Source organism: Zingiber officinale, chromosome 4B (assembly GCF_018446385.1).
Source record: "Zingiber officinale cultivar Zhangliang chromosome 4B, Zo_v1.1, whole genome shotgun sequence".
Lineage (NCBI taxonomy): Eukaryota > Viridiplantae > Streptophyta > Magnoliopsida > Zingiberales > Zingiberaceae > Zingiber > Zingiber officinale.
This window is the reverse complement of record NC_055993.1, coordinates 124565484-124587855: the sequence shown is the minus strand read 5'-3', so window position 1 is coordinate 124587855 and position 22372 is coordinate 124565484. Positions and strand designations below refer to the sequence as shown.

General features: G+C 35.7%; 3 protein-coding genes across 3 annotated transcripts; 2 read left to right on the top strand and 1 right to left on the bottom strand.

The window, feature by feature from the left end:
• Positions 1-357: 357 nt before the first annotated feature.
• LOC121976443 (probable serine acetyltransferase 2) lies at positions 358-8461 on the top strand. The gene is made up of 10 exons (XM_042528604.1): positions 358-746; positions 1080-1277; positions 1358-1417; positions 1615-1710; positions 1821-1845; positions 2468-2562; positions 4149-4315; positions 6611-6684; positions 6781-6840; positions 8110-8461. Exons 1-10 carry the CDS (start codon positions 534-536, stop codon positions 8121-8123), a joined length of 1002 nt encoding a protein of 333 aa, XP_042384538.1. The 5' UTR covers positions 358-533; the 3' UTR covers positions 8124-8461.
• Positions 8462-9663: 1202 nt separating this feature from the next.
• On the top strand, positions 9664-19683 carry LOC121976441 (ubiquitin-like domain-containing protein CIP73). The gene is made up of 18 exons (XM_042528602.1): positions 9664-9893; positions 10890-11010; positions 11692-11809; positions 13169-13270; positions 15338-15462; positions 15574-15654; positions 15723-15872; positions 15953-16022; positions 16114-16268; positions 16755-16916; positions 16988-17059; positions 17134-17251; positions 17320-17814; positions 17966-18087; positions 18213-18389; positions 18507-18911; positions 19090-19251; positions 19443-19683. The coding sequence occupies exons 2-18, from the start codon at positions 10891-10893 to the stop codon at positions 19515-19517; spliced, it is 2709 nt and encodes a 902-aa protein (XP_042384536.1). The 5' UTR covers positions 9664-9893; position 10890; the 3' UTR covers positions 19518-19683.
• A 305-nt stretch (positions 19684-19988) lies between these two features.
• LOC121976442 (E3 ubiquitin-protein ligase ATL23-like) lies at positions 19989-20569 on the bottom strand. The gene has a single exon (XM_042528603.1). The coding sequence runs from the start codon at positions 20540-20542 to the stop codon at positions 20117-20119; it is 426 nt and encodes a 141-aa protein (XP_042384537.1). The 5' UTR covers positions 20543-20569; the 3' UTR covers positions 19989-20116.
• Between the last annotated feature and the right edge of the window lie 1803 nt (positions 20570-22372).

Below are 22372 nucleotides of genomic sequence, written 5' to 3'. Positions count from 1 at the left end.
CCATCGTTTAAAAAAAATTAAAAATTAAATATGTCTTTTAAATTTTTTACAACTGCACCATGATAAATTATCGAAAAAATTTCTCTATGATTTAGAAATTTAATTCGATATATTAATTCTCGCACAGTTAGGATTCTTTAATGAAGAAAAATATTAATTCATTGCTTTATTATTTTCCGACCACTCACTTGCGTTTCCCGTGCAGGCTGTGTTTACTTGCACGAAAGGTAGGCATGAGCCAGGAGGGAGAGACCTTACCTTATCACGATTCTGAACTCGTGGTCAACCATTTTCCGGTCCGGTCCGGTCCAGGAGGGGCTCGCCGTGCGTCGATCTGATAAAATGAATGAACCGGGCCAACTCGTGGAGGAGAGGAGTACCTTCCTCGCTCTGGGGCGTTTTCATTTCCCCGCAGACGGCTGCTCTCCTTCTATAAATTGCGCCGGGCTGCGCCACTCCTCTCTCCCTCCTCCCCTACTCTCGAGTTGCTTCTGTTCTCGGTGGTTTCGTTCGGTGCTTGGTTCTGTTCTTGAATGGCTTGCCGATGCGTCGTCATCCAGCAGGTGGACGAGGGAGGGGAGGAGGCGAAGGCAAATGGTAGGGTTTCGCTGGGAGGATGCCACCGGGAGACTATTTTCCCCATGTACGCAGTGGGAAAATCCAAGGCGAATTCTATCTCCCGGACGATTCTCGATGTCGCTGGCGACCCCATCTGGGACTCTATTAGATCCGATGCCCGATTCGAGGTTGTAGTCCAGTACTTCCCCTAGTCGTGTTCTGTACTAGAAAGCAGTGATTCGAAGTTAACAGTGTTTTAGTGTACCAGTACTATCACTCGTTTTTGCGCTTTGTTGGAAAGAATTGGTTTTGGGGTGGTGAAGTTTCGTAAATTTGTGTTTCCTTGCTCTGTTCGTTCCTCGTAATATTTTTATGATTCCTCTAGCTTCTGGTTGATACCTCACACTATTTTTGTGTGCGTCTATGTAAACATATTTGTACTTCTATTTATACCCATTTGTACGCATAACGTGAGTGTTTTCTTTTTAGTTGCTGTACTCTCAAATTTTTTTTTTTTGCAGGCGGATAAGGAGCAAATTTTGAGCAGCTTCTTATACGCTAGTGTCTTATCTCATGATTGCTTAGAGCGTGCATTGGGGTTTGTTCTATCAAATAGACTTCAGAATGCAACACTTTTGGCTACACAATTAATGGATATCTTTTATGATGTTATGAAGAATGATCGAGTTATTCAACGCTCAATTCGCCTAGATGCTCAGGTGACTGACTTTGTCATTTGGTTTGCCGGTTGCCTTGGAATTGTTTTTCCATTAGTAAGTTGCACTATTTTCTCATGCAGGCATTCAAGGACAGAGATCCTGCTTGTGCATCATATAGTTGGGCAATATTGTACCTTAAGGTGCAATTTTATTATAGTTGATAGCTGAAAATATAAGAAACATAGCTACCTTAAGTGTGACTTTGCTATGATGTTTTTGCATTTGTTTGGAGTGGATAGGCAAACATAGAAATATCTAAGGTTGTTGATCTAATTTATCATAATTTTCATGAGCTTTTGTAGTTATGTTAGTTTGGTGTGGGGTGTTTCTTTTTCAGGGTTACCATTCTTTGCAATCATATCGAATAGCACATGCTCTATGGAATCAAGGGCGTAAAATCTTGGCCTTGGCATTACAAAGTCGAATTAGTGAGGTGAGTTGATGTGATTCTATTAGCTATGCCCTCTTATGTGCATTAATGATAGCCAAGAAATATAGTTTGCCTTTCTAAGTTTATTTTCATGTATTGTGATCTTTCTCTAGGTTTTTGCTGTGGATATACATCCAGGTACTTGTTAATTTTAAAGTTATACCACAGAAGCCTTTTTTTGTTATTGTTGTTTACACTAGAACCATTTGGTATCAAAGTGAAACTTAGCCTAGTGATTAAATATTCTCTACTGTTTGTATGCATTAGTACCATTTCGTGTAAGTGTGCTCCTGCTTACTAATTTTGATGTTGTAGTAGAGAACTTGGATATCTTATTCTATCAACAAATAGAAATATGACCCTCTATTTATAGCTTATACAATGACTAATTAATCTAAAAATTAGGTAATTGAACTGGGTAATGTAATGACCGTGTAATTTGAATGAACTAATAAAATAAATAGAGGCTCACATTAAGGTTATTGTAAGACATTGGTTAATGGCAGATGATAACAGAATTTTTTTTCATTTTCTTGTTAAGTGCTATGGTGGAGCTTAATATCATATGAAATACTATTCTGTCAACATGTTTGATGATCTGTGCCTGGCACTAATTGGCATAGGCTGCATAACAGTCAACTGTTGCCATCCCTTCTTTTTACTTCATTTACATACAAAGAATTGGCCATATAGTTGAAGTTCATTTCCTATTTTTTGTTAACATGCTAACCCTTCATCAATCTGTGTTTCTTTTTTTCAGCTGCAAGGATTGGCGAAGGAATACTATTGGATCACGGAACAGGTCTAGTCATTGGGGAAACTGCAGTTGTTGGAAACTGGGTTTCTCTGATGCAGGCAAGCATTCAACTCTGCTTTTCCATTAGCATATAACAATCCACCCACGGACCATCTACTTTAGATATAGATGTGAATGATATCTTTTCTACTTGTATTGCTCATTCTAGATAAACTGGCATATATTTGGATTGTCTTATCACCATGCAAAAGTTGTATTCAGGAGAAAAATTTAGGGAAGATATTCTTTGCAACTCTAAATTGTCTTTGGTGACAGAAGTGAAAAGTCTTTCTTATCTTGTTCATTCTAGTCATTGTGTTCATTGTGCTAATAGTCAGACTTTTCTTCTTGTTAGCATGCTCTTTATTTGTAATTTTCTGGTTTGAACATCTAAGTTGTATTCAGGAGAAAAATTTAGGGAAGATATTCTTTTCAACTAATCTTTGGTGACAAAAGTGAAAAGTTTTTCTTATCTTGTTCATTCTAGTCATTGTGTTCATTCAACTTCATTGTGGCAATAGTCAGACATTTCTTCTTGTTAGCATGCTCTTTATTTGTAATTTTCTTGTTTGAACATCTAGTTCTGATCCTGTTGGTACACTAACTTTTTCCATATTGGAAACATTACAGTGATCTGGCTTATTTGAATTACTTTTGATTGTTTGAATGAGCCAAGACTTATTCAAATTTTTTTGTGCCTAAGTGGTTTGGACATGGTTCTGCCTTCAATCTTTAGGTAGCTTAAGTCTTTGAGTGGCATCAAGTTATATTTGATTAGGAGCAAAAGTATATGGTGTTTATAATGCCATGAGATTGCAATTGAGCAAGGAAAAGTAGAACATGGAAATGAGATTACATAATTAGTTGATTGTGAACTTGTGGAGCAAAGGGATATTCTTCAGGATAATTAGGTTACTAAAGGTCCTCTAACATGCAAAAGATAAAAAGAATTACTGGAAATTGCACTTGTCGTGTGAGTCACTGGTTAGGACCTTTATCAAGATGCTTTCTTCCTTCCATATGGCTCAAATATGTGAATATGATTTAGGTGGATGAGAGGGACTTCACAAATGCTTGTTAATGGCATGAAACTTATTAGCAAAGGTGGATGAAATACATTAATTTGGAAAAAGTATTACAATAACAATTGATGTTGCATAGGGTGATCATTAGCCAGCATCAATGCATTTAGTAAATGATAGAGTTCTTAAAGTAAGATGAATTGTGTGTTTGGTACATAATTCATAATTTGTTGTTGATCTAGTAAATGACGGAGTTCTTAAAGTAAGCTGAATTGAGTGTTTTTTAAACTTATGGTTTATTCTAATATTTTTTATCAATTAATATTTTGTTCTTGAAGGGGAGTCTTGGCGCAACGATAAAGTTGTTGTTTTGTGACCAAAAGGTCATGGGTTCGAATCCTGGAAACAACCTCTTGCAAAAAGTAGGTAAGATTGCGTACAATGGATCCTTCCCCGAGACCCTGCACAGCGGGAGCTTGTGCACCGGGCTGCCTTTTTTTTTTTTTAATATTCTGTTCTTGCTTTCAAGTAGCATGCACAACTCCTTTTTTTTCTTCTTCCCAGAAGACAAGCTCTATGTGTATTGAAGGATGGCAAGTTTTATTGTTTCTTGTTTTCTACAGGGTGTTACATTAGGAGGAACTGGTAAAGAAGTTGGAGATCGTCATCCCAAAATTGCTCAAGGTGCTCTAATTGGAGCTAGTGCAACAATTCTTGGTAATATTGTGGTTGGTGAAGGTGCTATGATCGCTGCGGGTTCCCTTGTCTTGAAGAACGTACCTCCACACAGGTTGGTTAGTCCATCTTTGATTTGATTAGAAAATGTTAAACTATATACATCATTTTTCTTTCCCTTGTTGAGAGTATCATCAATTTCTTTTAAAGCAATTTAAGTAAATTGTGATTATGTTCATGCATAAGGAGAGCTTATACTGCAATATAGCTCCAACATAACACAATCCATGTGCTTATATAATTTTGTTTCCTTTATAATTGTATACAGAAAGTTGAAATGAATGTTGATACTTATAAAGTTGCCTTCTATATGGTTATATCTATACGATTGAATGAAATGGATCTAACACATTGGCTAGAGGGGGAGCCAGTGAATAGACAGAATTCTAATACACAATTTTCGCAAAACAAGTCAATAAAATTGATAGTTTTTGGATGGTGTGCACGCCAAGAGTGTTAATGCATAATGGAAATAAAATATATAAAAAAACACTGGCTAACAAGTAGATTTAACATTATTCTGAGACCTAGTCTTAATCCGTAAAAAAAACACTTGCTAACAAGTAGATTTAATATTATTCTAAGACCCACTCTTAATCCTGACCTATGACTCGTTAGGTGAGTCGCCTTCAAAATGTTTCACTATAATGACTCTTCATTTGGGTTAAGACTCTTACAATTCCAACTATGGGATGGATATAATAAATAACTCCTCTGAAGACAATGTATATGTAAACCTAAGTTAAGAGAGATTACTGCTTAAACCTTCAACCTTGTCCAAGGTCTTGGAGATCTTTGTGCATTGTAGGTGCTTGTTCAAAGGAGTTTCATAAATGTTTTTGCCGGACCTTACAAGCCCAAAACTTCAAAGAGATTTTAAGCAAGATTTCAACATATACATTTTGTTCACCTCCAGTTAATTAATTGGACACTAGTTGTTGTTGAACAATCAACGACTATATAGCCTGTCAACTGAAAGACTTTCCAATCAACTGAGAGCTTGAATAGGAAGCTTTTGTTCACTAAACGCTCAGTCAACTCTTTGATCAACGACTACAGTGCTCCAATTCATTGGAATTAACATGCCAATCAACTGAATCTTGTTGATGATCCTCCTTCACTCAACTTACCTCCTTATATGCCTAGAAAAGTCCTAGGACAATCTAAGTCAGACCATGAGTCAGCGCCAACTTTCCTCCTGTCAAAGATTCAAACCAAACCACTGGATAGGTAGCCATACCTCACCTAGCTAAATGCCATTCCTAGGATGTTGTTCAAATGCACAAACCCCAAGATCACATTTCACTTACGTAATCTCTCATGCTTTCATTTCTCTAGAACTTCAACCTTGTCAAATGCTCCTTGCCCTAGAGTTCACCTTGTGATTAATTGGATGCGCCAAGTTTCCCAAACTTGTTCAATGTGTTTTTATTCTCTTCACTTTGAGTTCACTTCATTCTAGGCCACCCTAGAGTCCACCTCGCATCAGACCTCCATGTGTATTATGACAAATCCTAGCACACTTTATGTAGACATTGTAGATAAAGGTGAATCTAACTTGCTTTGCCAAACACTTGGCACCAATGACCTCTTTGCTAGAAAATACTATGGACATTGGAATTGCCAAGTTCTCATATACTGTGTCTTGTGCAATAGACTGCTATAAGGGCTGAGTCTTGGTGTCATATTAAGGTGCTTCTTTTTACCTTTGTGACTGAGTTTGAAGACTATAGTAGCCACTGTTTTGGGAGGTAAATCCGGAAACATTACTGCTATCCATAAGCCTATACCCTACATTTTTGGTGATATGCTTATTATATTATAGAATTTTATGTAATTGTTACACTGGCAGTTGTACTATACTGTGTTTCAAGGTAGTAATTGATTGCTAAATTGTAGGTGTTTTAGGACCACCCTGATCGGAAGCTATGGTTTCAAATATAATCCAGTTAGTTGGGTGGATAGAATGATGCTTTTCAAAAGAATGATATTCATTAGTTGTTAAAGCTGGATGTAGTATCCATAAAATTGTTGTTTGGCAGTGATAAATCATCTGAACAAGTACATCAAAGATGTCTTTGTAGAGGAGGCTATAGCAGTTGTGTTGTGCTGTAGCAATCTATAGTCATTAGTTTTTTAAATATTTAAGCGCATAGTACTCAGCCTATCAAAAAAATTAAGACAAACCTTATTTTCAGTATGTAGCATTCTTCTAGTGAACATTATGTTCCAAATAATTTTTTAGTGCCATGATATATAATCAACTATTTGTGTATCAATTATTTTTGAATCCTAGTTGTAAGTTCAATGTGATTCTAATACGCGTACTTTTTATTTTCACTATCTGAAGCATGGCTGTGGGGAATCCAGCTAAAATTATTGGGTACATTGAAGATAAGGACCCATCTCTGACAATGAAGCACGGTACCAATATGACATGAAAAGAAAAACTTTCATGATTACAAGAATTTTGATCCCAAGCTTCCTGCCTAACAATTCTGATATTTTATCCAAATGCAGATGCCGGCAAAGATTACTTTGAACATGTAGCTGTTGGTTCTACTGATGGACCAAATTATGGTAAATTTTCTACTCTGAGCTGTTTGAGTGCTTTGCTGTTGGTGCTTTGTTAGAATAAGTCAAGAACTAAGTATCAAATTTACAAAGAGCGATAATTCAAAGAGAACACCATTGTGTCCTAATAATTTAATGCCGCATGAATCTCTTTTTGGAATTGCTTTTGGATCAATAGAAGAAATATCTTGGTAGACTAGTTAATTATTACATAAATTTACCCTCTTTAGAACCATTTTAGTAGTTACATTGAAACACGCAATCATGCCACTGAATTTATATTCCTAGATGAATTGATCAAACATTCTGGTCTTATCCACTGGTTAAAATTTAACCAATATATCTTACTTCTGTTTTGGCTGTATCACTTATACATATGGTTTCTTTTTTGTGTTATGCACAGCCTTTTATGAGTTTCTCTGCAACTCAATAAATTCTTATTATTGGATTACTTCTAGTTCACATGTGAACAATCAGACTTATTACTCCTATGCTTGTCCAAAATTATTCATGTTACTTTCTATATGATATCGGGTTGAAGGTTCATGACGTTATTATTGTTGTCATCATCCTCATGATCATATCAAGTCATATTTGTTCCAACTATTTTAGGTCAGCTACATATATCTTATGCTTCCATAAGATGATTTTTATTAAACAATTAATAGAACTATGAAAAAACTTATACTAGTATTCAAATTAATTAATATAGCTAGATAATTATCATCGACTTTGAACATGCTCAGGCCATCTTAACTTATTGTCCTCATTTTATCATCTGTTCGAGCTACTGCTCCAAGAAACTTTATAGATATTGGCATTCAGTAGGTATGCATTGACACAAGTGAAACTTAGCACTCTCTTGTGAGCTGAAACCAAAACCTGGTTGGCACAACCGCACAAGTGAACTATCCATGTTAAGCATGCCCTGCCTGTAACTTGCCTAGTATGTCTAGTGTTACTGGTCCCAGTCCTGACCCATTATCGACCTAGACAACTTCAGTTTTGCATGCATTAAGGTCACACTAGCAGAACAGCAAGGACAGGAGTAAAAGGCTTCTTCCTTCGCCGCTGCTCTCACCCTCATGCAGAAGTCATGAGTCAACAGACCCAGGCACGATCACCCTCTATTGCCATTTATCACTCAACTCCATCTTGCTTAGCCAAATGAGCATGTCCATGGCTAAATCAAAGACTTGCAGCTAAACATCTTAATTAAATTTGACCCGAAAATGTCTTGCTTGGTTTCCTAATCCACAGGAATTCACTGTTCAGGAAAAAAAAGCTGAATTGAAGCAACGTAGTCAGATCAATCTTCCGATCACGTGAGATCATAGGGTGCATCGGGCTTATCTTGGCAAGCAAAGTTTGGTGTCGTTTGTCGAAGGTGTTTACTCCAGAAGAAGCAAAGAGGAGCACTAGCTTGTTCTTTTGGGATCTCTGCAATGAAAACGTTACAAGTCCACAAGAACAAAGTATGTTCACTAGGCTAAAATGTAATTAACTGTACTTGCGATGCATATTATCTAGTTGTACTAGTAACTCAAGTTAATATGCATTCAATTGTGGCAAGTTAATTAGTTGTAGTAGTAACTAGTTGTACTAGTGCAAGTTAATATGCATTCAAGACATATATATATATATATATATATATAGCTTGTAGATGGTAACAAATACGCCTATAGTTTCAGATTCATATTTAAGCAGGATAGTGTTAAGTTCGTGCAAGATCCACTTCATCACATGCTAAAGGTTTTTTCTTTTTCCTCGGGTTGGTTTTGAGGATTTAAGTTTCCGCGCGCTCTCTCTTTTTATTGCTTTTTTTTTTTAACTGCTTGATTTTGCTTGCCATTGTATCAGCCCATATAATAAAGTAACAAACACAATGATGCAGCCTTTTGCGCAGCAGTTCTCAGTTTGTTAAAATAGTTTTGGGAAAAGTTTAAAAAAAAAGTTACGACAGCTCTGTCCTCGTGCCGTGATACTCGTACATCATGTGATAAAAGGCGATGCGCTCATCCCAGCGTCCCTGTTAATCTGTTTCTACCCCTGTCAATCACGGATGACTATTATTTATTAGTGCAAATGGTCAAGACATAGGGGAGGTTATGCTCGGTCACGTAGAGTTTCGACCCCAAGACTTCATATGATAACACCCTATGTCTTAATCATCGTACCACCCCGAGGAGACGACACTCGTACATCATGAATCTTGTAATGCCTTGGGGGATGATAAAAACATATCAAATCTTATTGTCGAGGTGTTTGGATAATTCCCCTAAATTTGAAAAATTAACTAACGATTTTTCTAAATTTTATCAGATTTAAAAAAGTTGATTGTTTTCTATATTTTATTTCATATCGTTTAATTTTTTAAATATATATCTACTGTAATATATATATTTTTATTTTAAATATAATCGTTGTTATTTGTTTTGACTTTCTATTGTTAAAAACATGACATTAATAGTGCATAAGATTAAGCCTGATCCAAATGTTAAATTTTCATTAAAATCTTATCCAAAATACTTTTCATTATTATTATTTTACTCTCATATTTTAATTATTTTTTTAAATAACCTCTTTAATTCCATCATCATTATTTTACAGTTTATATTTTTCATAAATTTCTGAAGGTATCTCTTATAATTTACTATTATTATTTACGTTTAAATATTATTCATTAATTTTTGTATTTACACGGACAATCTAATTAATAATAGAGGATACATCAAGACATTGACAACATACAACATAATAATAACAAAACTACAAACAAATACGTCCAAAGTTGGGTCGTTGATATGGAAATCATAACGGGCCGGGCCGTATACTGTCACCCGATCGGCGCTCTGGGATTTCCCGCATAGAGTCTCCTCTGCTAGCGAAAAGCCCTTTCGAGTCCTTTCCAGAATCGGCGGTGGCTTTGAGACCGCAGGAGCCAGGAAGGAAAGGATCCAGAAAAGGGAGGCGTGGTCGATCCGTTTATTTTCTGCCCCATTTCAAGAAGAACAGGGGAAGGAAGAAGACATCGACCCGTTTGCCGGCTTCGAGATAAGGTTCGATCAGATCACCCTATTTCAGTTCTCGATTTTTTTTTTTTTGTAGACATGGATATATTTTTCTTTGTTTTCAATCGTTGCTATTAGAAATGATAATATTTTTGCATCGGATTCTGTTCGCGTTTTTCAATCATTTCTCTAATTTTGTTGTTTCTCCTAGAAAAAGTGAGCTTTTGCGAGATGTTAGAGCCTGCTATTCTCCTCGTTTGTTCCTACGTTTTTTTCCAGTCCTGTTTGGATCTGAAATGGAAAAACTATTCCGAGAACTTGATGTCATTGTCTGTTCTCACACATTCCTCTAAGAAAGCTCGAACTTTTAAGTTTGTGTTGTTTATCTAAACGTTGTTTAATTTATTATACCTACCCGTTTGCGTCTCAGCTTTCCCAAATTTTTGTTTGGATTTATTGAATGGAGATTTATACATGAAATTCTGCGCCGTTTTCTTTTCTCGTCTATGTCATACAAGATAAAAAATAATAATAATCAAATTTTCTTCTTTCCCCCTTGATTCGAGCGAATGGGAACAGTCCTTTTCTCAAGTAGCAGTTTTGAAAAAAAAAGAAATTGCATTGGTATTTAATCTCGTATTTACTTTAACAAGTATTATATAAGGTATTATTTGTGTATGAAAATGGAGTTTTGGTATTATGAAATTTGGAAGTTCAAAAACGTAAGTTATGGGTTATTGCAAGTTGATTATGTGCATCCATGCGCATAACTCCACTATGATGGTTTGCCCACCGCTTGTGATATTTATTGTTGTTTAGTATGAATGATATTCTTGCTTGGAAATCATTATTTAGTTTTTTTTAAGATTGCAGTAGGTGTACTATAGCTCCATGTGTTCTTGCTGTAATACATGTATATACTGTCATTTTCCCCCTCAAGTAGTCACAAGAAAGTCATTAATGGACTTGAATTAACATTTTACTTTAACTAATTTCACACTCCATCACATGGTTATGATTTTTATGCATGTTTATATTCAACAGGATGGCTACTGATCAAAGCAAGTGTTCGACCTCAGGAATTGGTGAATCTTCAGATTCAACTATACAGATTAATGTCAAGTCACTGGATTCCCAGATCTATACATTTTCTTTAAACAGAGATGTAAGGCTACTATAGATGTTTCAAGTAATTTCTTATGAGTTTGCTTAGCCTTCTGATGTGCTTATGGAGGTGCAACTAGTTTACTATAAGACGTTAGCAATCTGTTTTTTCCTTATTTTGGTGGTGTAACTTGGTTTTTGTATAACAAAATCTTTTATAATTTATGGGTGTTGTTTCTCTATGCGTATGGTGGTGTTGGGTGCTAGGTAATCTTGTAGTAGGATATTCTAATTTTGCAAGTTGAAGTTGTGATTCCATTTTTTGTTATGTTTTTCTTAGCTAACTCATGGGAATCTGGTCTATTGTAGACTAGTTGGTAATTTGGAATATATCCCTCTTGCTAGGGTTGCAATAACATTATAGGACAAAACCACTCCTACTTAAATAAAACATCTGATTACATTAATAATGCCTAAGCCTCATTGTAGTGTTTAATAATTGCTTCATACTAAACATTTACTACTTCATATTATGTATTGATTTTATTAATTGAAGATAAGCTATTACTATTTATGGTATATGATTATCATATAAATTATTGCAATATGATTATTTTGTTCTCATTGAATACAAAAAAAAAAAGACTATTCATCCATTTTGAATATCTTATATTTATATGCTGGACAAACATATTATCAATGGCACTAATTTAGCTTTCTTTATCTTCAAAAATTTTTCTAGACACCTATTCCTTCACTAAAGGAAAAGGTAGCAAGTGCTTCAGGTATTCCAGTAGAGCAGCAACGGTTGATATTTAGGGGGAAGGTCTTAAAGGATGATCACCTTCTTTCTGATTACCGTATCCTTTATTTCTTGTTTCTAGTTAGGTATGCTTTGTTAGCTAGCAATAATTAAATTTCATGAACAATATGTTTAAATTTTAGTTTGAAATCATGATATCCACAAGGATATGATAGATTGTTTATTCCTCTTTCTGATTTCATCCTTGTCATTACTAACCTATTACTGAAATTAAAATTACGTAGAATGGTACATAATGTGTAAGATTTTTTTGCAAATAGAAATGAAGTAGTATTCATATTTAAATATTGCCCTTTTACAATTTAGTTTTTTCGCTTCTTTTCAGTTAAATCTGACAACACCTTCTGTAGTTTATGAACCTAAATTAAATGGACGTAATTGAAATTTGATTTTTCTGCAGTATGTAACCGTATCTATTGGGATCTATGGAGTAAAGATCAGTATTGTGAGACGCAATATGTGAAGTAACTTATATATCTAGAGAAAATTTTGTATGTAAATGGAATCTTTATGGAATCTTTATGCAATCTTGATTTGATTTTAAAGCTACGTTTCTTGTAATCTGATTATTGTATTAGATCTCAGGTCAAGTAGAAGTTGAAGTTTCTTGCCTTTTCTTTAACTATTAACTCTTAAGTTATATGATTTGTATACACAAATACAAGTCATATAACATGGTTACACTGGTGTAACATAAAATTTTCATCATTCAATCAATCTAAAAGAAATTCAATCTTATAAAGTTACAGCAATGTGAAATTAAAAAATAATACTGTAAATCAATCTAAAAAAGTTCAATGACATAAAATTTTCATTAGTCAGTCAATAAAAAAGAAATTCAAACATATATAGTTACAATAATGTGTCATCAAAGAAAAATAATAGTGTGAATCAATCTTAAAAAGTTCCATCACATAATCAAATGTTTTTGTCCATAAAATTTAATATGATGTTATAACGGAAGCACAGTTAGTAATAGGACACTGGAAGTTTAAATTTAAAGGACCAGATAATAGCTTCATAAAGACTTAGATGTCCAATTTCCTTCTTTATTTATTTATTTATTTATTTTTGCCTTGCTATGAAACCTGGAGAATGGAAGAACAACCAAGGTAGAACTTACTACAAAATACATGAATATAGAAGGCCAGCCAAAAGTTATATAAGTTAACAAGAGATATAATATGTTACTGCAAGGGCCGTCTTTTGTGCCCCATACCTAGGGCTTAAGCATGGGTCTTAGCACCTTTCCTGAAAGGTGGTTCACCATAATTGCTACTGAAGATACCTTGGTTGTGGCACCAAGCACTGTGTGAAGTGGTGCATTTTCAAAACGCTGGATTTACTATATTTGTTCACAAAGGACATGCAAACTTGTACCTTCACAATCATACAGATCTGGAAGATGGACACACACTACATTTGGTTGCTAGACCAGTTGAGGCTCAAACTCAATCTGGGACTGTTTCTGGAGGTCAATCTCACAATAATGACCAAGGTAAGTCTAGATTATTTATTTCTATTGTGGTCTTCAGATACTCATTCTCTTTAGTATGCTACTAAGCTTTTATTATCAATTTGTCAATGCCTTACTAAGGATAGATATCAAGTAATGTTTTCTTCTTTGCATTTAAAACGTTTAAATTCCAATGATAGCTGTTCCTACTTGATTATGATTTCTTGCTAGTTCTCGTATTTGTAGCTCTATAATTTTATAACACGGTGTTAAATTTAATCATTCAGCACTGACCTAGTTGTCTTGATTTTACTGGATTAGCTATTACTTGTAAGAATGGACTATTGCAATCTTGCTGCTTCTTTTTTTCTTACTGTTTACACATTTACCTTAATGCAAAGTTAAAATTTCCCCAATTTGATGAATATTTAAACTAGATTAGGTTATCTGATTATGTGAGCTTCAGACTTTTGTTGACATTAATGAGTCTATGATAAGATTTTTCATAGTCAAGGTTGTCAGCGGTTGTGGAAGTGAAGTCTCAAATAGGTGTTGTAGATGATAAATTGAGAGAAAATAGATTGAGATGGTATGAACGTGTTTGAAGGCAACCAATAGATCTTATAATTAGAAAGGATAATGCAATTAGAGTGAAAGCTAGGGAGGGAATCCAATGACACAAGTTCATGTAACAAAAAATTATTTAATTGATTGGAACATTTCTAGTAATTTGGTACCAATTGTCATCCTTAAACTTATCTATCAATGTGATATCTATTTTTGCTGATGTCTAGCAATTTGCCATTTCTTTTGGACAACTTAACTGCATTTTGTGCTGATGATAAATGTACTGTTAAAACTGTGGTTTGTGTCTGCGTCACTCAGTATAAGTGGTACGTATCAGTTTAGTTAAGTGGCACATGCCATCTAATTCCAGTAGTTTATTTCCATCTTGCATGTGCTAGCAATACAACTTGGATGTTCCTTGACAGGGTTGTATATCATAGAAAATTGTCAAACACATAGTAAAGGTCATTGGTCCTCGACTCCAACAATAAAAAAATATTGTTTTTTTTTTCATTCTAGCAACGCTGAGCGCTTTCATTTTAAAGACAACCTCGATGGCAGATATACAACTTCAACAATATCAATATTGAATTATTGAGATAAAGGTGTTCCTATGGGAATTGGATGGTTTGGCAAACATCATAAACTGCCAGATTATGATGGCAATTTATTATGGTAAACAATATTATGACATCATGATTCAATATGAAGCAAATTATAGACAAAAATTATTTCTTTTCAAGAGTTGGAACGTGGCAGTATGATTGATTGAATGGTCAAAAGATAAATGTTTCACGTGTCAATATGAGTTGCATTGATACAATACAGTTTTGTGGCGGTGTGAACTTATATAGAAATAAGGATTCATCATATTGTGTCTTTGAACATTTCCATACCATCCTAATTTAATATATCTCATTTTATCTATTGGGATCCACCTAATTCCTCTTGGCTAGTAGTATTTTTATTCTACCTTTTTAGTGACCTCACATAGTCATCTTAGTATTATCACCTCTGACACAAGTCAAGAATCTAGACTGACCATAGGCCTTTGTACTAGATTGCTTTGTTATAGTATGTGTATGCACTATGTAATTACAGTCTGTTCCAAGCATGAACACGCCCAACCAGGTTTTTGAATGTTGTCTTAGAAGTTAGAACCTCATGTTTGTGTGGACAGTTTGGATGCCTCCAGTTAGCCATTGATCTGTTTCTACTGGATTTAGTATTTTGTAGTTTGCCAATGTATTTACTGTTAGGCTGATCCCATAGCATCATCAGATTTCTAATTAATCAAATAGCAAATATAACATTTGGATACAATTCTGTTATTATCCTTTCACTATGACTACAAAGAGATGAAATCTTCAATGCACATATGTTCTGATTCTTTCACTATCATCGATATTTTATTTCACTTATCCATTTGACGTTTTCTCTTTTTTGAAAAGTCACTAAAGACTTGTCTATATGCTAAATATACATTGTTATACAACTCTGTTGTCTAAGTAGTTGTATGATATAATTCTCATAAATTTGCAGGAACTGATTCTTCAACCAATTCACCTCCCAATAGGATTGGACAAGTTTCACATAGTGTTGTTCTAGGAACTGTTAATATTTCTGACCAAAGAGAAGGAATGGGCTTGTTACCTGATATTGGTCGGGTATTTTCCTTACTTCGGAAGTTGTATGACTTCACCTTTACTTGAAGTTATGAATTTCTGTCTTTTGATCTCTTGTGGGTTTATCTACAATATGTTTTATCCTTTTTAAAGGTTGTTGGTGCAGTACTGCAATCTATAGGAGCTGGGATTTTATCTCCTGCTGGTGCTAACAACACCCCATCTGTTGCAGTAGTGAGCCTTTCTTTATATATTTCTTATTCTGACTAAATAAAAAGTAAAATAGCGGTTTTTATTGAAAGAATCAGGCAGCTCCTAGTAATAGCACAGGACATTCACAAGATGCTAGTGGCAGAGCTCAACAAAACAATCAAACACAGCCACCTGTTACGTTGGTCAATCAACCCTTTCAAGTGCAACTCGCTTCACCAGCAGCACTACAACCAAATATGGTTGAATTTTCATTCTGTTTAATCTTTTCTAAGCTTAGTTCTCTTATGCCTTCTTATTGACCCATTTTTCTGTGCTTTAGGTCATTCCTGATTCTTTGAGGACCTTATCAGATTATATCAACCGCATGGAGCTAATACTACAAAACAGTGGTGATTTCTTCTCCCATTAAAAATTTTTATTCAATGAAATATTATCTTACAAACAATTAAGAAATCTTCTCCATGAATATAATATTTGAAGGTTCTCAGTCATCTGCACCAAGCAATACACAGAATATTCCAAGGTCAGATACCACATCCTTGAATGGGAACAGAGTACCTACTCCTGACGTGTTGGGTTCAGTAATTGACCAAGCAAGAGTGCTTCTTAGCGGAAATACAGCAACTGCCTTTTCTGTATGTTCTTAGTTTTATTTTTAGAATATTTGAGTGCGATTTTTGTTTATTTATCTATGTGTTCCTTTATTGGAGTACTTTTTGCCACGGTATATTTGCTTAGATGATGGATCTTTATTTTTGTTCACTATCTGGTGCAATCAAATTCAGACATTGCTTCCCAGGGTTTCAATTTTTAGTAACATGTGTAATTTCATTTGTTTATGAAAACCTTAATTTTTTAAAGAAAAATATTACCTTGAAATTTTCAAATTTGCATTCTGCAACATCAAGAATATGAGCTGTTCAATAGTAGGGTAACTGAAATGGAAAAGCCTCAACAACTGTAAGCATCTAATGAAAAGATTTTTTTTAATAAAAAAAGTTTAGTTTTAGCGGTATTATGCTGAAGAGAATTGAAGAGATATTTATCAGAATGTTTACTTTCTATTTCTTTCATAAGTTGTTGTCATAATATGACATAGAATTGCCGTTGTTTCTCTATAGCATATGGCCGAGCGCTTGAGAAGAGAAGCTACTTCTGATCCATTGGTTCGAAGTCAGATACAGACTGAAGCCATGCATTTGGGTTTAGTCATGCAACATTTAGGTGCAATGCTTTTGGAGCTTGGTCGTACAACTATGATGCTGCGGACAGGATCATCTTCTGTATGCTACCTTTTAACATTCTAGAAATAGAATCAGTATTCAGTAGTATCACAACCTTGTATTCGATGCAGGATGGTTCTTTCGTGAACTCTGGCCCAGCAGTTTATATATCTTCCACAGGACCAAATCCAATAATGGTTCAGGTTATTATACATTCTTTTTATTGCAGATGAATTGTTAATTTTAAGTAAGCAGGTTTGTCATATTTTTGTTGCAGCCTTCTCCTCCTCAATTGAGCTCTTTTTTCACTGGTGCTTCACCTTTGATTAGTGGACCTTCTAATATATTAAATGCTGGGGACTTATTGAGAAATATAAATGTACATGTACTCTCTGGTAAGAGATTTTTATTTTTGCTCACCTTCTCTCTCCTCTTTGGTTTATGCTAAATTTTAACCAACCAGGGACTTCATTAGCACCCAGTGTGTCATCTTCTGGTGCAAGGGAAAGTACAAGGGATCTTAACTATACTGGACGCCAAAATATGGAACAAGCAAATCAAACTAGCAATGCTTCAGGACCTTTGGGGAATGCTGCTCCAATGCGAGGAATGACAGCTAGAACAGTTGTTGCAGCTATTCCAGGACGTTCTCCCAGTGAACATTCTGGTTCTGGTCCTGTCCTTAGTGTTCTCTTTCCTGTACATGTGGGGTCACAACCATCGAACCCCACACCTTCCACTTCATCTCAAAATTCCCATCCTTCTATAATTAGTGGAACACAACCTGCTACAGCACAGACTGTTCAACATTCTTCTTCAGAATCTGCTATTGTTCCTCAAGTAGTGGCACAAGAACACACACAGACTGATCATTCTGGCACTGCACCAGATCAAACAAATGGATGTGCCCCTGCCAAAAGCATATCAGACACGGTCGGGCAGCAGTTAGTTACTGAAGGTAAAGTATATGAATAATATTGTTTCTCTTACATTCATTGTGTCTATGCTTATCATCATTTGTGTTAGCATACAAACAATATTGTTTCTCTTCCACTCAAGTGTCTATGCTTATCAACATTTGCTGGTTCTTCTATCCCCTGCTATTGTAGGTTCTGCATCAAGAAATAGTTGTGAGAATATTGTAAGTGATTGGACTGATAATAGCCTTGATTCTGCAAACAAGAATATTGAGACGCACGTTCCTGGGATTTCCACAGCAGCTGGAAAGCAGGTATGGCTATGATATCTTCTATCAGATGACATCTCATTTGGAGGTTTGATAGTATTGGGTTTACAACTATAGTGGATTTTTTCCTCCTATGTATTTGGACCTTCATTTTCAGTATTATCTTGCAGCATTCTTTGATTACTGGTGGGATGGGCGGGTCTGCATCCTCGAAACCTGTAAACACTTTGACTACTAAGGAAAAGTCCTCTGAGGACAAGATGAAGGACATTGCACAAAGTAGCAAGTCTGGTGGGACTGATAGGACTACCCCTTTGGGGCTTGGATTGGGCGGTCTGCAACCCAAGGTGAGAAAACCTGGGTTACATGCATACCAGAGTTCACAACTTTCATGCATGATTTTCGCCTTTTTCCCTGTGATAAGTTTTGCTTATGATTTATATTCTTATTGAAATCTTGTTCAGAAGCGGAGAAACGTAGCAAAGCCTATAGTTAAGGATGGAAAATCCCATGATTCATCATCCGTTAGTCAAAATCAAGAATCTATTTCTAGGGGCCAAGAGTTACTGAGATCAATTGTTTCCCATGTCTCCGATGGTAACCGAGACAGTATGAATATGTCCTCTGGTCCATTTCCTTCTGCTGCCTTTAATCAGTTTGCACGTAGCATAAATTTTGTTGGGCAAGATTCAAGGGAACGAGTAAATGCTGGTGACTTGATGAGCCAGGTCCTTGGTAGCCCTGCTTTTAATAATTTTTTGACGAATTTTGGTGGAGTTCCATCAGTTAGTGTTAATGAATCTGAACCAGAGTCTCAAAGTTATAATACAATCAGACCAGACGAGAGGATACACAAAAGTGAATTGCAGGTACATGCTTGTTTGTTGAATTTGCTGATTGAATCATCCCAACAATTTTTCTAGTTTCATAATGCTAATGTTACATACAGATAGGTCTTTTTCTAGAATCAATGGTCTTAGATTCTATACTCTGTTCTACTTCCTATTGTTCTTCAGCCGTTTATGTATTTGCTGATAATATTCTCAGTCTCCTCAGATTGATCTTCATGAAGCACAACAAAAGATTGAACAGAACGACTCTCCTGGAAGTATTTTCCGTGCCATGCTGGAAAGTGCAGGTGGTCTTTATGGTGAAGATAACCATGAGGGCCTTCTTCAAGAACTCGGAGATGATGTAGAGCTCAGTAATGTATGCAGTCTATTTTTCATTAACTTTAAAGCTTAATGCGCTAAGCTAACTGCTCAATCATTAATTGATAGATTCAAGAAAAATTGTTTGCATCAAACTATTGATTTGATTTCATTGGGCATCTTCACAATCATCTAATAAATCATTATTTGACAATGGGTCTGAAATCTGTTGGTAAATTGTGTTGTCAGGAATATTCAGAGATATTGCATCGTCATATTCAGCAGAGGCTCACTAAGGAACCGGAATCAAAAGAGAAGTTTTAAGCTGGAAGTTTATTGTCGATACAGACCGAACATTAATTTGCGTAATATTAGCTGTTATTTTGGTACCTTTTCTCTAAAATTTATCAAGAACTACCGATTGTATTATTATAAATCTTTTATCAGATACAATTACGATTTTGTAGTATATCATGGAATTTGTTGAGCAGGTTTCAAGTTTTTTTTTTTTTTTTTTTTGAACAGCTCTACTGTATAGTGTTATGGTAATCTTGTTATGTGATTCTACTTGTCTAACTATGAGTTTTGTTGATGATCCAAAATTCCAAAATGATCCATTTTTAATTTGTATATATTATCTTTAAATTTAGGTTTGAATATATGTTTTTAGAGTTTGATAAAATTTGGAGAAAAAAAATCTATCATATTCAAAAAAAAAAAAAACTTTAAGATTTTTCTTTTTTCATTTAGTATATTCATATTAAATCTATTATATAATAAAAAATGGACAACTAATTGTGAATACCAATAATAGTTTTTTTTAATTCAATAAATATTCAAACCTTTCTAATTTAAATAGGTAAAAAACGGTAAAATAATTTTTAAAAATGGGGGAAATTGCCAAAATTCGCGCAGTTCAGTTGCTACGCCACAACCACCTGCACTTGCGCGGCAGCAGGAGGCGGCGTCGGCGGCGGAGGACAAAGGACGGTACGGCAAAGGGGGCATTCCCGATGTTCCGCCAGCCACCGATCCGCGCACTCCTGGTGGAACGCGTGGAGGCAACCGGGAAGCACCCGCGCCGCCTGCCCCTCCTCGATCTCTTCCAGGCAGACTGCGCACTCCTGCCCACGCGGTCCCACCCCCGCTCCGACGACGACGGCCGCGAGCTGATCCAGCTCCGCCGTCGACAGCCCCGCACCCGCCTTCCCTTCCGCTGCCATCGCCGCCGCCTCTGGTTGGTCTCCGAGCATCGCCGACCACATCAAACAGACGTAGACCGTGAACATCATCCCAATCCCGAAGCAGACGAGGAAGAGCGTCGCGAACGCGAAGAACACCGCCCACATCTATTCTATTTTGATCGAAATCGGGATGGAGATCGAAGATGTGATCGCTTACTATTTATACCGTAATCGAACGGCCCTGAATTTACGGATGGAAAGGTGCGATACAGCTGACTTGCCTCGTATGGGACGAGTATGCGAAGCGTCGTCTGAGCGCGAATCCGTAGCCTCCATAACGTTACAGTAGTTCGATCCGTATACATCATATCTAGACCGTTGAAGGCTCTCCTGAGACGTAGTTACGGACGATGGGGATTCAATCAGGTCGAATCGAACGACTGTAAAGGGACTTTTATAAGAAATCCTACGAAGAGCGCTACAGCTTGGTCTGTGTCTAACTGGCGCAAGAGAGGAAGGAGGGCTTCACGAGCAACGCGGTGCGCGTAGTAGGGTCTCATCGATGACGTGGAAGCGAGCGATTCGCGAAATGGAGTGGGGGCGGCTTGAGTGCGTCATGCGAGCTGGAGAACGGTAACGACGTCGCGTTTTCTCCAGCGTTTACGTGCCGAGTACTTTGAGACCACACGCGTCGCACGTGATGGGAGGCGAGAAAGTTTAGGTGATGTAATGCATGACGTCATCGTATAAAGAGTTCACCATAGTTCGGAATTATGCCGGATCAATTTGGGAGGTAGGTTTAGGGTTGAGAGTTAAAATTATAAATGTATAATAGATTAATAATTTGTATATTTGTATAACTAATATTATTATTTGTAAAAATTTAAATTAATTATCATTTTAACAATAACACTTAATAATATTTATATTTTTATATTATAAAATAAAAAATTATAAAATAGATGGGAAGCCTTTGGATAAAAAAATAGTAATTTATCAAATAAGGCATCTAAGTTTCTGAATTAACCAAAAAGTAACATGCTATTTTGGTATTTATCATATATTTTCTAAGTGTATTTCTTGTTTTACCCTCCGGACAAATCTAATTTTTTCAATCATTTTTTCTCTACTATTTTTTTTTTCTCTTTTTTCTTTCCTCTCTCCTATGCATACAACTTTTCACTTATTTTTCTGCTTCTCTCTTCCTTTTTTTGTATTTTTTCTGTGGATGGTAAATATATTATACTCTCCAAAAGAATAAAATACAATCATATGATGTTTACAAAGTGCATAATAGTTTTATGACTTTATAAGACACCATTAACTAAACTTCATGCATAACATCACACATCAAGGTCTCACTAATGTCTACAAAGTACCAAACATGATTTGGACTTTGTATGACATCCGTGCATATCACAAAATATTACCACACATTATAAAAGGATTATTTGATATCTACAAAGCGCCAAACATGAACTTGGACTTTGTGAAATATCTTCTCAAAGCAAGGTATAACATTCTCAAATCAGCTCATGTTAGTGCATTTCATATGAGATAAATCATGGAAGATAGAGCAAGATGTCTTGCTTTCATTTGCCGTCGTCACCTTTGTAGTGTTGCTGAAATGTATCAAGAAAGGAGGTCATATTGGTGATCTCAAAAGTGATACCCATCCATGTCTTGACTTTATCAAGTAGGGGCTTGACAATGTCACAATCAAAGAAAATATGGTTATTGGATTCATCTTGTTGGTGACACAACGCGTGTATTTTGTTTGACTCATATGAAAATAGTGTCCGTCGTTCTTAGTCTTCCATAAGCAAGTAACCAAGATGTAAACTTATGCTTGGGCATAATATATGACTTCCATATCACCGAAAACCAAAATACTTTAGCAGCTCTTGGACAGAAAAACTCATATACTAAAACTGACCCATTATTTTCCCTCGCAAACCACTCTATCATTTTCATATTTGCCACGCCAATAGAGGT

Bases quoted from the DNA above. Each gene is read 5' to 3' on its own strand.
- LOC121976443 (XM_042528604.1), top strand. From the start codon at position 534: ATGGCTTGCCGATGCGTCGTCATCCAGCAGGTGGACGAGGGAGGGGAG. The intron at 1,711-1,820 runs GTGAGTTGATGT...ATCTTTCTCTAG, and splicing joins TACAAAGTCGAATTAGTGAG to GTTTTTGCTGTGGATATACA. The intron at 6,685-6,780 runs GTACCAATATGA...ATCCAAATGCAG, and splicing joins ATCTCTGACAATGAAGCACG to ATGCCGGCAAAGATTACTTT.
- LOC121976441 (XM_042528602.1), top strand. From the start codon at position 10,891: ATGGCTACTGATCAAAGCAAGTGTTCGACCTCAGGAATTGGTGAATCT. The intron at 17,815-17,965 runs GTAAAGTATATG...CTGCTATTGTAG, and splicing joins GCAGCAGTTAGTTACTGAAG to GTTCTGCATCAAGAAATAGT. The intron at 18,912-19,089 runs GTACATGCTTGT...TAATATTCTCAG, and splicing joins TACACAAAAGTGAATTGCAG to TCTCCTCAGATTGATCTTCA.
- LOC121976442 (XM_042528603.1), bottom strand. From the start codon at position 20,542: ATGTGGGCGGTGTTCTTCGCGTTCGCGACGCTCTTCCTCGTCTGCTTC.